Source organism: Drosophila simulans, chromosome 3R, assembly GCF_016746395.2.
Source record: "Drosophila simulans strain w501 chromosome 3R, Prin_Dsim_3.1, whole genome shotgun sequence".
Lineage (NCBI taxonomy): Eukaryota > Metazoa > Arthropoda > Insecta > Diptera > Drosophilidae > Drosophila > Drosophila simulans.
Window position 1 is genome coordinate 18602092 of NC_052523.2, and position 13660 is coordinate 18615751.

General features: G+C 45.6%; 5 protein-coding genes across 16 annotated transcripts; 3 read left to right on the plus strand and 2 right to left on the minus strand.

The window, feature by feature from the left end:
- Positions 1-57: 57 nt before the first annotated feature.
- On the plus strand, positions 58-933 carry LOC6729084. The gene is made up of 2 exons (XM_016177265.3): positions 58-293; positions 363-933. Exons 1-2 carry the CDS (start codon positions 201-203, stop codon positions 807-809), a joined length of 540 nt encoding a protein of 179 aa, XP_016035731.1. The 5' UTR covers positions 58-200; the 3' UTR covers positions 810-933.
- Positions 849-5363, plus strand: LOC6729085. 2 transcript variants are annotated; one of them, XM_016177267.2, is made up of 6 exons: positions 849-1046; positions 1105-1279; positions 1338-1917; positions 1979-2132; positions 2194-2286; positions 2341-5363. In XM_016177267.2, exons 1-6 carry the CDS (start codon positions 1003-1005, stop codon positions 5228-5230), a joined length of 3936 nt encoding a protein of 1311 aa, XP_016035733.1. In that variant the 5' UTR covers positions 849-1002; the 3' UTR covers positions 5231-5363. The 2 variants fall into 2 exon arrangements, with proteins under 2 accessions (XP_016035733.1, XP_016035732.1); XM_016177266.2 differs by having other exon boundaries at positions 2344-5363.
- LOC6729086 (carbonic anhydrase 15) lies at positions 5284-8624 on the minus strand. Of its 10 annotated transcripts, none has more exons than XM_039295400.1 (6): positions 8486-8624; positions 8158-8240; positions 7110-8076; positions 6164-6361; positions 5847-6109; positions 5284-5783 (listed from the first exon to the last, which is right to left on the minus strand). In XM_039295400.1, the coding sequence occupies exons 3-6, from the start codon at positions 7171-7173 to the stop codon at positions 5397-5399; spliced, it is 912 nt and encodes a 303-aa protein (XP_039151334.1). In that variant the 5' UTR covers positions 7174-8076; positions 8158-8240; positions 8486-8624; the 3' UTR covers positions 5284-5396. The 10 variants fall into 10 exon arrangements, with proteins under 10 accessions (XP_039151334.1, XP_039151336.1, XP_039151335.1 ...); XM_039295402.1 differs by having other exon boundaries at positions 7110-8103; XM_039295401.1 differs by having other exon boundaries at positions 8158-8224; positions 8486-8623.
- On the plus strand, positions 8500-11143 carry LOC6729087 (phosphoglycerate mutase 2). 2 transcript variants are annotated; one of them, XM_002104372.4, is made up of 4 exons: positions 8500-8888; positions 9958-10070; positions 10134-10628; positions 10685-11143. In XM_002104372.4, the coding sequence occupies exons 1-4, from the start codon at positions 8857-8859 to the stop codon at positions 10846-10848; spliced, it is 804 nt and encodes a 267-aa protein (XP_002104408.1). In that variant the 5' UTR covers positions 8500-8856; the 3' UTR covers positions 10849-11143. The 2 variants fall into 2 exon arrangements, with proteins under 2 accessions (XP_002104408.1, XP_016035734.1); XM_016177268.3 differs by having other exon boundaries at positions 8767-9017.
- On the minus strand, positions 10890-12869 carry LOC6729088. Its single transcript, XM_016174934.3, has 2 exons — positions 12742-12869; positions 10890-12289 (listed from the first exon to the last, which is right to left on the minus strand). The coding sequence occupies exon 2, from the start codon at positions 12280-12282 to the stop codon at positions 11254-11256; it is 1029 nt and encodes a 342-aa protein (XP_016035737.1). The 5' UTR covers positions 12283-12289; positions 12742-12869; the 3' UTR covers positions 10890-11253.
- Between the last annotated feature and the right edge of the window lie 791 nt (positions 12870-13660).

Sequence of the window (13660 nt, forward strand, 5' to 3'; positions counted from 1 at the left end):
ATATACTTTATTTCTTAGATGTATGGAACAAACTATTCAAAATAGGTGCGAGAAATGGTATCGGACTGATTATCGATAGGCTGGAGGCTACTGCTACTGCCATCTCCAAAGAGCGGTTGTATTTACTTCCAATGTTTATTAAAATTGAAGCAGCTAATGCAATTTAAAGGCTTAAGTGCCGGAATATTTATAAAATAAGAATGTGGAGCACTTCAAATGTATATGATGAAACGACCCCTGAACACGGCGGCAACGAAGTGCAGGAAGCCTCATACATTAAAGAAGATATAGAGGTATCATTACTAAGTTGCTCTTAAATATTTAATTTGCCCAAATATTTAAACGAAATTATGCATTTGCAGCCCGAGAGGAAAGGTTTGCTACTCATCAAACGGAACATCATAGCGCCACAGAAAAGCCAGCTACCCTATTCAAGGCCAATGCCGCAGAACCGCCAGGAACTTGTCGAGAGCATCGAACAAGACCGTAATGTGCTTTCGGCGTACTTCAAAAGGTTGAGCTCCCAGCGAGATGAAGTCACTTCACCAATTGCAGCTCCACCGGCGGCTGATACCCCTGCTCCTCATAGAAACAGCTACGATCTATTCTTTGAGAGCGCCTGCATCAGTGTCAAAAGCTTGCCACCCAAACTGGCGGCGGAAGCCAAGAGCCGCATATCCCAAATTATCACCGAGTTCGAAATCCGCGCCATATCAGAGATGGAGGAGCAGCATGAGCACGAAATGCGGGCGCAGACCAGAATGGATAATGCGTCCGGTGTTGTCTACGAGTTTCGTCCCTGCTCGTAAAGTAGGTTGGGTGTTTGCCTTCCAAGTACCTTAATTCATCCTATACACTTCACATTTGGACGCCACCTAACTCTATACTATCAAAATTCATAATAAAAATTTAAAGCATTCTACATCCAGTTAACACACAGGCGGTCATTTGGTCGCGTTTCGGCCCTAAATTATTGTTGTTCGTTGATTTAAAGTTGCATCGATGGCCGGAAAGTTGAAAATATGCATCATTGGGGCTGAGGGCTGGTAAGTACTTTCAATTACGAAACACACACATTTAACTGCTTTGAAATGGCCTTTCTAGGGGCTCGGCCATTGCCGCCGTCGTGAGCAACAATGTCTTGGAGGGAGACTTCGACAGCCGGGTGCATTTATATGTCTACGACGAAATGATTGGGGACACTGCTTTATCGGAGATCATAAACACTCGTCACGAGAATGTCAAGTATCTGCCTGGGATCAAGCTGCCCAATAACCTGGTAAGGAAATTCTTGCAATGTTTTGGTGTCTGCATTATACAAAATATTTATGTATTAGATCGCTGTGAATGATCTTTTGGAAGCTGCCCAGAACGCAGATATTTTGGTATTTTCCACCCCGCTGGAGTTCGTGCAATCCTACTGCAACATTCTGTCTGGTAATGTTAAGGAGTCGGCCTTTGCTGTTTCCATGACCAAAGGATTGTTGAGCGAGAATGGCGAGGGGATTGAGCTTGTATCGCACGCAATTAGCGAGAGTCTGGATATCCCGTGCTACTCTATGATGTCCGCACATAGTGCCATGGAGATGGCTCAGGGAAAGCTGTGTGAGGTGACCATCGGTTGCAGCGATAATTCTCATTCCAAGCTGCTGATCGCTGCTATGCAAACCAATAACTGCAGAGTTATTTCTGTTAATGACGTTGACGGGGTGGAGCTGTGTGGAACGCTCACAGACGTCGTTGCATTGGGAGCGGGTTTCATAGATGGTCTGGGTCTGGGTGAGAACGCACGGTTGGCAGCTGTTCACTTGGGTGTTAAGGAAATTATGCGGTTTATTAAGACGTTCTTTCCCTCGTCCAAAATGTCCACATTCTATGAGAGCTGTGGCGTGGCAAACGCGGTTGCTTCCAGCTTAGGTATGTACAAAGAATATAAACCAACTAACAAGTGTATTATATCAACTGCATTAATTTGAAGTCGATAAAAACGTCACATTTGCAAAGAGCCTCATAACATCAGGCCAAACCATTGAAGAAATAGAAGCAAACCTCCACAGTGGCCGCAAGCTTTTGGGCCCCATGGTGGCCAGTAATGTGAATGCATTTTTGGAGAATGGGCTTATGCAACACGAGTATGTATAAGCTAGGTGTATCCATTTTTAGACCCTAACAAACATCCTTATAAAACTATAGATTTCCGCTTTTCACGGCCATCCATCTTATATGCCAAGGCGAGGCTCCGCCGGAACTGATGGTAGAAGCACTGAGAAACCACCCGGATCTAAGGTAAGAGACTTTAATGTTAAAATTAGCCTCAACTCATCATTATGCCTTTTACAGCAGTTCATCCATTTCACATTTACTGAAACATGAAAAGGACGATCTAAAAACGGACCAAGGCCTGCCCGAACTTAGGACTGCTTTAGATAGGATATTGGCCGAGGCGGGGAACGAAAACTTTAAGCAACTCAAGGTTATGGACGACTGGACAGAAGTAAACGATTACGACGTCGAGGAGACGTACCATGAAAAAGTGGCGTCACGGGAATCATGTCTTGAGACCGAAATTATGCCAAGCCGTCTGAGTGTGCAAGCTGCACGGCTCTATAATGACATACGGGAGGGTAATGTTGGGGTGGCCTTTAAAATGGACATCGATGAAGGCAATCGCCAAGTGCGGCTCTTGCTAGAGAAAGACGAAATGGCTAGCGATGCAGCCATGACAGTAATTTCATCAAGATTGTCTGCAGGCCAAGAGGATGACAATGTCAGGATGGGCCATGGACACATAACGAACACTTCCGCGGAATCCGATCATATGGCCAGCAAAGGCATTCCCAGTGGCTTGACTACGAAGGATTCGCCTGATGTCCTGGATCTGAGTTGCGAATCCGAGCCACTGCATTCGTCAAAACAAAATAGCCAGCAGATGGAAGATGCGGAGACAAATTTCACGGAGCGTTTAAAAGTGAATCAACTGAAAGAGCAGATTGATAAACAAGAAGCGGACAATTTTAAAGCACAAGAAAATCTTATAAAATCTATCAGACAAACAATTCAAGCTCTCGGTGATAAAGAAAAAATGGAAAACTTAATCGCAAAAAGCAAAATGGAGGAGGACCCCTTCCAACTGAAAAGCCAAGTTGAAGGAGAGTCTTCGCAACTGAAAAGCCAAGTTGAAGGGGAGTCTTCGCAACTGAAAAGCCAAGTTGAAGGGGGGGAGTCTTTGCAACTGAAAAGCCAAATGGAAGAAGAAGCTTATGAACCAAGAAGTCAAACAGAGAAGGAACCATCCCAAATTAGAAGCCAACTAGATGAGGAATCTGCTAAACTAAAAAGCCTAATGGACGAAGAAAATAGGCAGCTTGAAAGTGAAATGCAAGACGAGAGAAGCCTATGGAAAAGTTCGGCAGATAAATCTGAATTTGTTGGATACAACGCGGAGGAAGAGCAAACCATTGAAGAAGCAACAGATAACCATCAGTATAAATTAAGATCAGATTCTAATAAGCTTAAAAAACTTATGTTCACCGATTCCGGGGAGCCCTTGGAGTCCGAGAAGCACATTGAAATGAAACTTCACGACGAAAACGACTTTGATCTGGATGAGGAGCCAGCTATAGGAAAAAAAGACCGTACTTATACCAAAGAGAACTTGGAGCTCGAGGAGATGCTCGAGTGGCAAAAACTAAAGCAAACAGATAAACCCCACCATCTTTATTCTTCAGCGGAACTGGAAGATTCAACTACCATTGAAGGGAACTCCAGGCTTCCGATAGAGCATGACGATAGATTCCAGAATGTGGATACCTATCAGGATAGAGAACTCGTTCAAGTAAGGGCTGAGAATAAAGAGTTTAGCGGAGCCGAGAGCGAAAATATCAACTTAATTAGCGAGCAAAGGCCGAATCAAAACCAAGATGAGGTTAACTTGCGCCCCCACAGCGATATCAAGACCGGAGAAACTGGCCACCACGAGTGGGATTGGCTAATGAACAATGAAAAGATCGATTCCGACGAGAAGAAGTTTTATGCCAACGAGCGGATGGAAACACTTAGCGAATCTGACCAGGATAAGCTGCAGAATCTTAACTATCAACTAAAGGAAGCCTTGCAACATGATTTGGATGTGATGTCCGCAAGCAGGAGTAACGAATCAAATGAGGTGCTGTCTGAGGAGGACTCCAATCCAGAAGCTGCTAAGAAAATCACGGAGCAACCAAATAACCCCACTCCAAACCAAATTCCCGCAGTCCCCTTGCCAGTAACAATGCCTAGTAAACAATCTCATATCCGTGAAGGCAGTCCACAGTTCCAGAATCAACCTAAATCTGTTCCACCACCCTCGCCACAAACAAAACCACAGTCGCCCAAGGAACAGCAGCCTCGCCGCACAAATGCACCCGTCGAATTTGGGAACAAGGACGAAGCCATGGACCCAAATGAGTCAGCATCTGATCAAGAAGTCCCTATGCGTAAAAAGATATCAAAAACTGAGGCCGTGATTGAACCAGTCGCTAGGGATGTCTCCATGGCCGAGCCAAATGAGTCTTTACATTCTAAGAAGGAATCTTCACCAGCTAGTCTAAGTAAGCAGGAAAGCAAAAGGAAGCAAAAAATAGGCTTAAGGAAGCCATCTAGTGATTCAGATAGCGTTAAGACAACGAGCGAATTCGAGAAGCAACGTCAGATTATAGAAAACCAGAAGGCACAGCTGGAAAGAATGGGTAAGAAGATCAGCGTTATGCGAAGAGGTCAGGATCGTCGCGTTAGCTACAAGGGTCATAACCCATACAGCTCTGACCCAGACCTGGAGTCTAGGCCACCGATGGACACCAGCTTCGAAAAGGACAGAACGGGGGATTACCAGGGACTGGGCCATCAGCGTCGCAAAGTAGTCGTGGCGCCGCCCTTCCATCCGCCTATCAATCCACGAGTACGCGTGCCACGACCACCTTTCGATGGACGGGATCATGAATTCCACACTATGACTACCGCGCCAGTGGACAGACACCTTGCTCCGGCAGCTAAGTGGTCGTCTATGCCCACGACTCTGAAGCTGAATCGCAACTCACTGGTTGCCAACATACAGGTCAAGCACTTTGCCGCTCTACCCAGTCAGGCGATGCCGAAACCCATTTTGAAGATGCCGATGGGAGTGCCACGCACGATTCTCTGCGCCTTGCAGTTGGGATTGCTGGCCTCCTACCTCGCTTGCAGGAAGGACTAATCCCTAGACTAGTAGCTCGGCTTTTCGATTCCCCCAATAGAAGCATGATCAGCTCTAATGAATATAGAATACTTTACTTTTTAAAAAAATAAATGGTGTTAGATTCAATCTAAATAAAGGGTGTTAGAATTCATTTACAGAGATGGTGTTAGATTTAATCTAATGGCTATAGCCATATCAGTTCTTGCAGGTGCTCCTGCTGCAGCGGCACTATATGTTGACGGTGGAATATCAGTCGATTCTCCTGCGATTGTAGTGGCCGGAAGTTCTTTAGCAACGGCCGACCGCGCTCATCTCGGAGGTTCCAGAATTTGGGCAGATCCTGGTGCGAAATGGGAAGGACCTCACCGAACACGTGCCACTGAACCACCGGTGAGCATGGTGGCGTCGTTAGGGAGCCCTTGTACGTGTAAAAGTTTCCCCTGTCAAGAGATCCCAACAAGGATCCAAGGGTGAGCCGTTCCTGCACAGTGTAGCTGGCGTTAAAGTTGCCCAAATGGAGGAGGGAACCAAAGATTTCACTGAGTCCGGGCTGATAAAAGAAGGGTCCCGACTGAAAGTGAATTGGTATATGGTAAGTGAATCTTAGTTAAACAAATCCCGCATCTTTACTTACCCGAACAACCTTAAAGAGCACCGCCAGTACTGTAACGCCATCGCTGTACTTAACAGCCTCCTCAAAGTTTAAATACTTGGTGTTCCGATGGACTATGTGCATTTCCAGATCAAAGCGGCGTCCATTGAGCAGGTGCTCCGAGCCCTTGCTCTCGGGGGATCCCCAATGGAAGTGCACGGCCTCCGCATCGTAGCAGTCCCGCAAGAGACCTCCTGTTACGTAGGGCCTCAAGCCATAGATCGTCGTCGGAACCTTAAATTCCACTGTCAACGGAATGGATTAGTTTTTCCTTTCATTTAGAAATCCGTCATAAATACCTGTGTGTCCACTATTCCTAACTGTCACCAGCTCATCGAAGAACTCATCATAAAGTGCGAAAACCAGAGGCGGCAAGTTAAGGGCTATCGCCTTGCGTCTGCTAATCGCAATGGGCGACTGTTCTGATCCACCACAATTTGGGTATTTTTCCGGCCACCTCTCCGGGGATTTGTAGTCGAAATCAGTCGACCTGAAATCTGTAACAAAGTTATATAAGTCTTTACAATTCCCACAAATTCTTGGTCAATCTTGGGCAAGCTTCCATATTTGACGAAATACCCAAGAGCATCCACCACCAATGGACGTGGTCACTTTGCAAACCATTAGGAAGGCCGTTGGAGCCATTTCTGCACTTGCCAATTTCCCAAAACGTCTTCGCAATTTCAGCTATTTCGCAGAGCCTACGGATTATGTCTAAGCGTAGCATAATTGCTTGATTTTGGGTCCGGACCATGGAAACCTCCTTTTGTTTACATTGTTCCGAGCGATGGATCGCACACGCCGCTCTTATAACAATGGATGGTACTTCGACATCTACTCCGCCCCCGAAATTGACGCGCTCATTGGGTTTCATGGGGCATTTGTGGATGCAAATTTAATTATTGTTATTATTTACAGCCAACGGGTTGTTTGCTATCCATTAGATGAACCGCGATGAGACAGCTTTATGGGCGTCGAGTGTGACATATGAGGGTTCGGTTCGGTTCGGTTCGGTTTGGCTTAGTTCGGTTCAGCCGGAGGGGATGGCTCATAAATTCCCGTACGGGCAAAGGCTACGCAATAGGTGAACAGGTCGGTTCCGGGTCGGAAAATCTCAAGATCTGGGGCACGTTGTCTGGGGACGATCAGACTGCTATCGATGGCGTCTCAATACCAAGGTGATCCACAGCCGTATCGTATTCTTTGGACGCGACACACCTCACTGGCTTGCATTTCGGTACTCACTTGCGGCGAACGGCAGCAGAAACAGAAGACGCTGATAGAAGTCATCAAGAGCCGGAAGATGCATTTTCCACCTGATCACTCGCCGCTATACACTACCACAGGCTATAGGAGTTGTCTTCGCCAATCTAGTCCAAATACGCTCCACACAGTAACCCCTGACCGAAGACCGAAGATTTGCACGCGCGTAGCTCTGCAGACTGAACCACGATCGGCTTAGGCCAAAACCTTTATACCAAAGGGCCACAGTCTGGGCTTTGGTTTGGCTTCCGTCTCCGTCTCATGGACTGGGAGAGCCACATTGTCAAACGCTCCACGGAGCAGCAATAGATCGTAATCTCGACTCGAAGTTGTCATACCCGCTACGCGTACTGCTGTCTGAGCACCGTTACCCCGAAATTAAAAACTATAATTGAAAAACTTGGTTCGATAGGGACAAATGCAGATTACACAAATTGAAGTTGAAATTCCTTGGCATAACTTAAGCCGTCTGTTGTATAATATCTAGGTTCTGCAAGTCCCATTTATATAAATAAATAATATATATAAATAAATAAATAAGAAAGGAAAAGTTTATTCAAAGGTAATATAGGACAAATTTATATTTGGCAACAACATTATTCTAGTATATTTGAAATAGGTTTCAAATGAAGTATTATTTACTATAACATTGTTTATTTACTAAACATTGTGTATTGCGTACAGATAAGTTTGGAGATATTTTAAAGTTTTAAAGTACCCTGCACTTTTTTGGTTACAATATTTTAAGATATTTCGAATGTTTTTTTTTTATTAAAACGCACGTAAATCGTGTTTGTTTTGATCTCTGCTTATGACATCCTCTTGTAAGTCAGATACGCGGCTCTTTGGTTGGTTCTTGAATTACATGTTAATTTTGTAAGCCTGGCTTAGAAAGGTAAGCAGACTGCAGACTCTTGAGATCCAGTTTCTCAGTTTTCGTCAGTTGCAGCTGCAGAATTGAAAGAGTTTTTATTATCTAAAAAGACATACCGCACAATAAAAACAAAATATAGAACATGGCTCTACATACCTGTATGTTTTACTTATACAATGCGAACTTGAAACAGCTTTCAGGTGAGTTTATTTAATAAATCCAGCTAAATTTAAAAACGACTTGTCGAAAGACGCGGATCAGAATATACATATCTTGATCGAAATGATGATACAAATTGTAATGGGAAATTTGAAAAATGAAATTAGCCACTTTGTTTTTGTTACTTTTGTCGTCAAAAGGTTTTTCAAAAACATGTTACTCACCTTTCATTTCAACAAAAGCAACAAGTAATTAAAAGTACTTCGTAGATGCTAAATAAGTAGGGCCCAAAATCGAAATAAGTACTTAATATGCATTTACTTACAATTAGACAACCATGTTGACTGGAATGTAAACACTTCGTTTTAACTCAATTTTATGGCGAAAACACAAAAACAAATACGAAAATTTCAGTAAATGTTACTATTATTGATTTTCCCCAGTCGCGATTCGAAATTGAGCGTAAAACCCAGCGAATCAGCTGTTCGGCGGCAACGACAGCACAACAAAACAATTAAATATCCGCCGCAGCCGCAAAACAATACAGAAAACAAAAGCAACAACAAAATAAATGAAAAACAACAACAAAACCAACTGCGCCGCGATAAAATTGTTTGCCAATAAGAATCGGGCTTAGTGCGGATTGGCATCCGAAAGATACAGGAACGAGGTGGCTGCAGCTGCAACGGGAAGACCATGGTTTTCTTCAAGTTCTTGAAGAGCAAACTGTAACGTATATAAAGGCAACCACATCACACCAAGTAAACACACGCGAAAATCCTAACGAAATAGAGATACAACAAAAAGATACGAAAAAAGATACAACCCACGAGAATAACAATGCGCGAAATTCAGGCGTAAGTATGCGAAGGCGAAGGTGTGGGCGCGCGTTGTTTACGTCTAGGAAGTATCTGGTGTCCCCCGAGTATTCGGCTACCTGGTACTGGTACCCACATATGTAGGTGGGGAATCTGCAAGAGAATCGGAGGGAGAACCAGTGGGATTCGAACGCGAACCGAAAACGCGAAAGCGAACGAGAACGTGGCGAGCAAAACACAAAAACCCAAAACGACGCCGTGCCAGCAAATAGTATCTGTGTGAATGAATGGGCCAGCTTTGTGGGGGTGTGTTCGTGTGATTATGCTGCCGTCTGGACATCAGATAATGCGAATTATATTTTGTTTTTGTCTCGTCATGTTGGCCCAGCCGCGCGCGTTTTTGCCGCGCTTTGTATCTATCAGATACACTAGCCGAAAAGTATGTGCGGAATGCGCCGTGCTTTCGTATTTCGGATTGTTTTTTTTCCTTTTTTTTTTTTTGGTCGAGGTTTCGCGGGTTTCCGCCACTGGACCGCGCTTCAATCGCATCCGGACGGTGTCGAGGTGAGCACACATTCAAATTCTCTAGTCACGAGTCTCGGTTGTACGGCGCTCGGTAAATCGGTACCCTTATCATCCGCTGTCAGACATGAGCTACTAGCACCTCCACAAGATTGCAGTTCACCCCCAGCCAACCGGACAACTAAGCCCCCCACTAAACTTTATGGTGGATAAACCGAAAGCAAAATAAAGAGGCGAGGTTAGATAAAGCTTAGAATAAAGTGTCGCTGCGTTGGAATATGAGCAAAACCCGCGGGCCATCGAAAATGTCCTTGAATTGCATTAAAATTTGACTGGGAGTAGTAAAGTCAAGTTTAATAGTAAACTTGGAAATAGTAACACTTTTATATTATCACTTATTATATTTATATACTTATGGTACTTCTGCAACTTTCAATAGTATCTCTTTCCCATCCAGCTCCCAATTTATGACGAAGACAAATCGCTTGGTGATTTTGAGGCATGGCGAAAGTGATTTCAACATAGAGAACAAATTCTGCGGCTGGCATGATGCGCCATTGAGTGAATTCGGTGAGATTAGGATTAAATTAGTTTAGGATACCCAGTTAACTTTCGTATTTATCTAACAACTAGGCGTCCAGGAGGCCCTGACTGTGGCGATTCCCGCGCTCGCCCAATCCGAGTTGGAATTTGACGTGGTCTATTCATCCGTATTGAGCAGATCTCGCCAAACGGCCGATTTGATACTCTCCAAGTTGAACTGCGCCTATGTGCCCATTAAGGAGGATTGGCGGCTGTGCGAACGGCACTACGGAAATCTGACTGGTTGCCGGAAACGAATGGTAGCCGATCGGTATGGTGAGGAGCAGGTTCAGGCCTGGCGACGTGGATACGACTGCGTTCCGCCGCCCATCGATGAGAAGAACCGGTACTTCTACACCATTTGCAGCAATCCCATATTCGATGATGTTCCTCGCGGGGAGTTCCCCCTCGCGGAATCCCTTCACATGTGCGTCGATCGGGTGAAACCCGTGTGGAAGGAGGTCAGGCGGGAGGTGTTCCAAGGCACCCGGGTACTGATGTGCGTCCACGGAACTGTGGCGCGTGCCCTTGTCCAGCACATTGAGGGTAAGTTCGATAGGCTTAGCATTAGCTCATGGTTTACATCGATGGTTACTCCGTAGGAATCTCCAACGAGGCCATCGAAAAGGTTAACATTCCAAATTGCGTGCCACGCGTCTACGAGTTCGATTTGAAAACGGGAGGCTTGGTTGGAGCTGCCATCAATCTGGGGGATCAGGAGTATATCAGGCGGAAGACAGCCCAGGTGGCAGCCATTGGTGACTGATTGCGGAGCACTCCTCTTGACTTTTGTGGCATTTACATCGATATGTGGCCGACTGCATTTACTTAAGCCTTTACCGCTTAAAGTCCGAGGAGATCGGCTGATAAGGATATTATGACTACTATTTATTCGTCTACACCATCTGATATTTTCGGCCAAAAATATACAATTTATACAAAATATAATTGATGGAGAAGATTACATATACATACAAAAATATAATATAAATAAGCTATTTCGTTGTATGAAGTCAAATTGGAAGCTACACCCAATAAAACATTTTTAGTTTCGAAGTGTATATTTTATTAAATTTCTTTTCTCGAGCTTTATTACGATCCAAAAGACGATCTAGTAAATGCATTATGTAATACTTTCAGTTGCTGCCACAGCCATTTGCCTGAAGTGCAATTAGTAGTAGCTCTGCTCGTTGTAGAGCGGACTCAAGTTGTTTGGCAGGATGTAGATGTCCTCGGGACGCCCGTTGAACACGAACGGACGCTTCAGCGATGTCAGCTTGGAGTCCTGCTGAGGAACCGGCATGGAGGCGAGTCCAAAGCTCTGCTGGGAGCCTCCGTAACCACCCATCGAAGGCGACGACATGGGTCTATATGGATTACTAGGCGTCGGTGGCCGCATTCCATATCCACCGCCACCCAAGCCTGGTGTCAGGGATCCCATCGCCTCACCCGGGGATCCGTTCATTTGGTATACTCCTGTGGGTTTTCCGTTGGCCAGGAAGTTCACTGGTAAATTGAACACGGAGCCGTAGGCGGAGAATGAGGGCATAGGCTGGTAGGTCAGCAGTGGTGAGAATCCGCCGCCAAATGGAGCCGTGGGCATATTGGGCAAGAACATATACGGTGTGGGCGGCAGTCTTACGTAGTAGATGGGTGAATTGCGGGCTGGTGACGCGTGATTGGCCGCAGGACGCCGACCACCGGAGGCTCGTGACATCACTACATCCTCGAGATCGTTGCTGGCGCCAGAAAAGGCGGGATAGAACATATCCGGAGCCAGGTAGAGCGGGACGGGGATGAGCACTGGCTGGGCGTAGCCAATGAAGGGCAGCATTTTGGGCATGGCATCGTAAGGATTGCCCTGTGGTGCGGCATATGGACTCCAGGGATAGTTGGCAGAGTTGGGCAATCGGGACTCCTGTTTCGACTCCTGCATCATCTGGTAGGGATCGTGTTCCTCCTCGTCCTCCGACTTCAGATCCTGCTGCTCTCCCAATGCGTCCTGGACATACTGCTGCGTGTGGATCTGCTGTCCCTGCGGCTGTTGTTGTCCTACCTGCAGTCCTGGCTGCGAGGATTGTACCTGCTTCTGTTGGCTCTGCTTCTTCACCAGCTGGGCTAGATTGGCTGCCACAGAGTCGGCCACCAGTTGCTCCAGCACCAGCAGCATCAGTATGATGCTCCACATGTGGTTACCCATTTGATAGCTGTAATTGGATCATGGCATTGGCGGTGAGTAAATCTTCTGTCGATCCCCGACTGACCCCAAGCCCCATTCAAGCTGATTTGCATGCTTCGAGCTAGTTTCTCACACTCCAATTGCGCAACCAGCGGATTTTCCCCCACCAGCACAGGTGAACAACGGAATAAATATGGCCAGTACTTTGGAGCCTCCATAGCCGGCCGAGATCGGAGCAAAAAGTATAACCCAAGCTAATAATTCCTAATTAAATCAAGTAGGCACTTTTGGTTTACTAATATCTACTTATTAAATTGTATTCTACTTTGAAGTAAAGCCGCTATATTTCCATTTCTTTGCTTAGTATGTGATCTTCTTCAAAATATTTTTAAGCCAACACAGCAATTTTGAACAATTACCCTCAATTTGATTTTTGATGTTTTCACACTTTTTCCACAAACACTTTATATACAAATTTACCTGGTCAGTGAAATGCGTTGATTGCTTAATTTGGCAGGAGAGTCCTAATCGAAATGCTAACGAATCAAAATTGGCCCACTGGTCGGCAGGAGCGTTCAACTGGAAATGAGTGTGATCGCGGCCAGAATCGACGCTTTATATAAGGGGGCCTGGCCAGAATCCCCGCATTCCCAGTTCCCAACTCTCTGCCGACGGCGCCGTCGACGGGAGCTGCGCATGCGCAGCATTGAAGAAGCGAACTGAAGTAGTTAAGTGTGTAGTAAGCAGAGTGTTTGGGCCATAAGTTTGTTTGCATTTGCCGGGCCTTTCTCAGCGATCTAAGGGCATGATTTTGAGGTTCTGTGGCAAGTGATAAATCGGCTAATTGCCGGCGGCTTAAACGCCGGCTTAATTAGCCCTGACTGTGAATAAACCTGCCAGCTGCAAATTATATAAATATCCACATGCACTTGCTGCATTTTGCTAGCCAGCTTGGTGGAATCGCGAGCAATGTTAATTACACCGGCAAAAGGTCCCTCGACTGGTGTAACAAGAGCCCTGCGAGAAACGCCCGCGATTATGCATTTTAATTTTTATGACAGGGCAAAAGAAGACGTCGAGTTTGAGTCGGAGATGGGCTCATTAGTCAATGATATCCGCCCTGCATTCCACATGGCACCTAGCACCAAGCAGATAGCACCTAGTGCCTGCTTAAAGCACCTGCTCCTGCTGATCTAAAGATCTCTTCCCAGTTGCATAATTGAGCATAATTGTGCGATTGCATCGGCGTGCCTACATATTTAGTTAGTGTGCAACTTTATTGTCCGCCTAACGATTACCAGGCAAGAGCCAGTGTAATGCCAGTCAAAGAATCCCAGGCTGGCCAGGAACAAGTAAAGGGGACAGGAGAGAATAGTCTGTCAAACAGGTCATAATTATG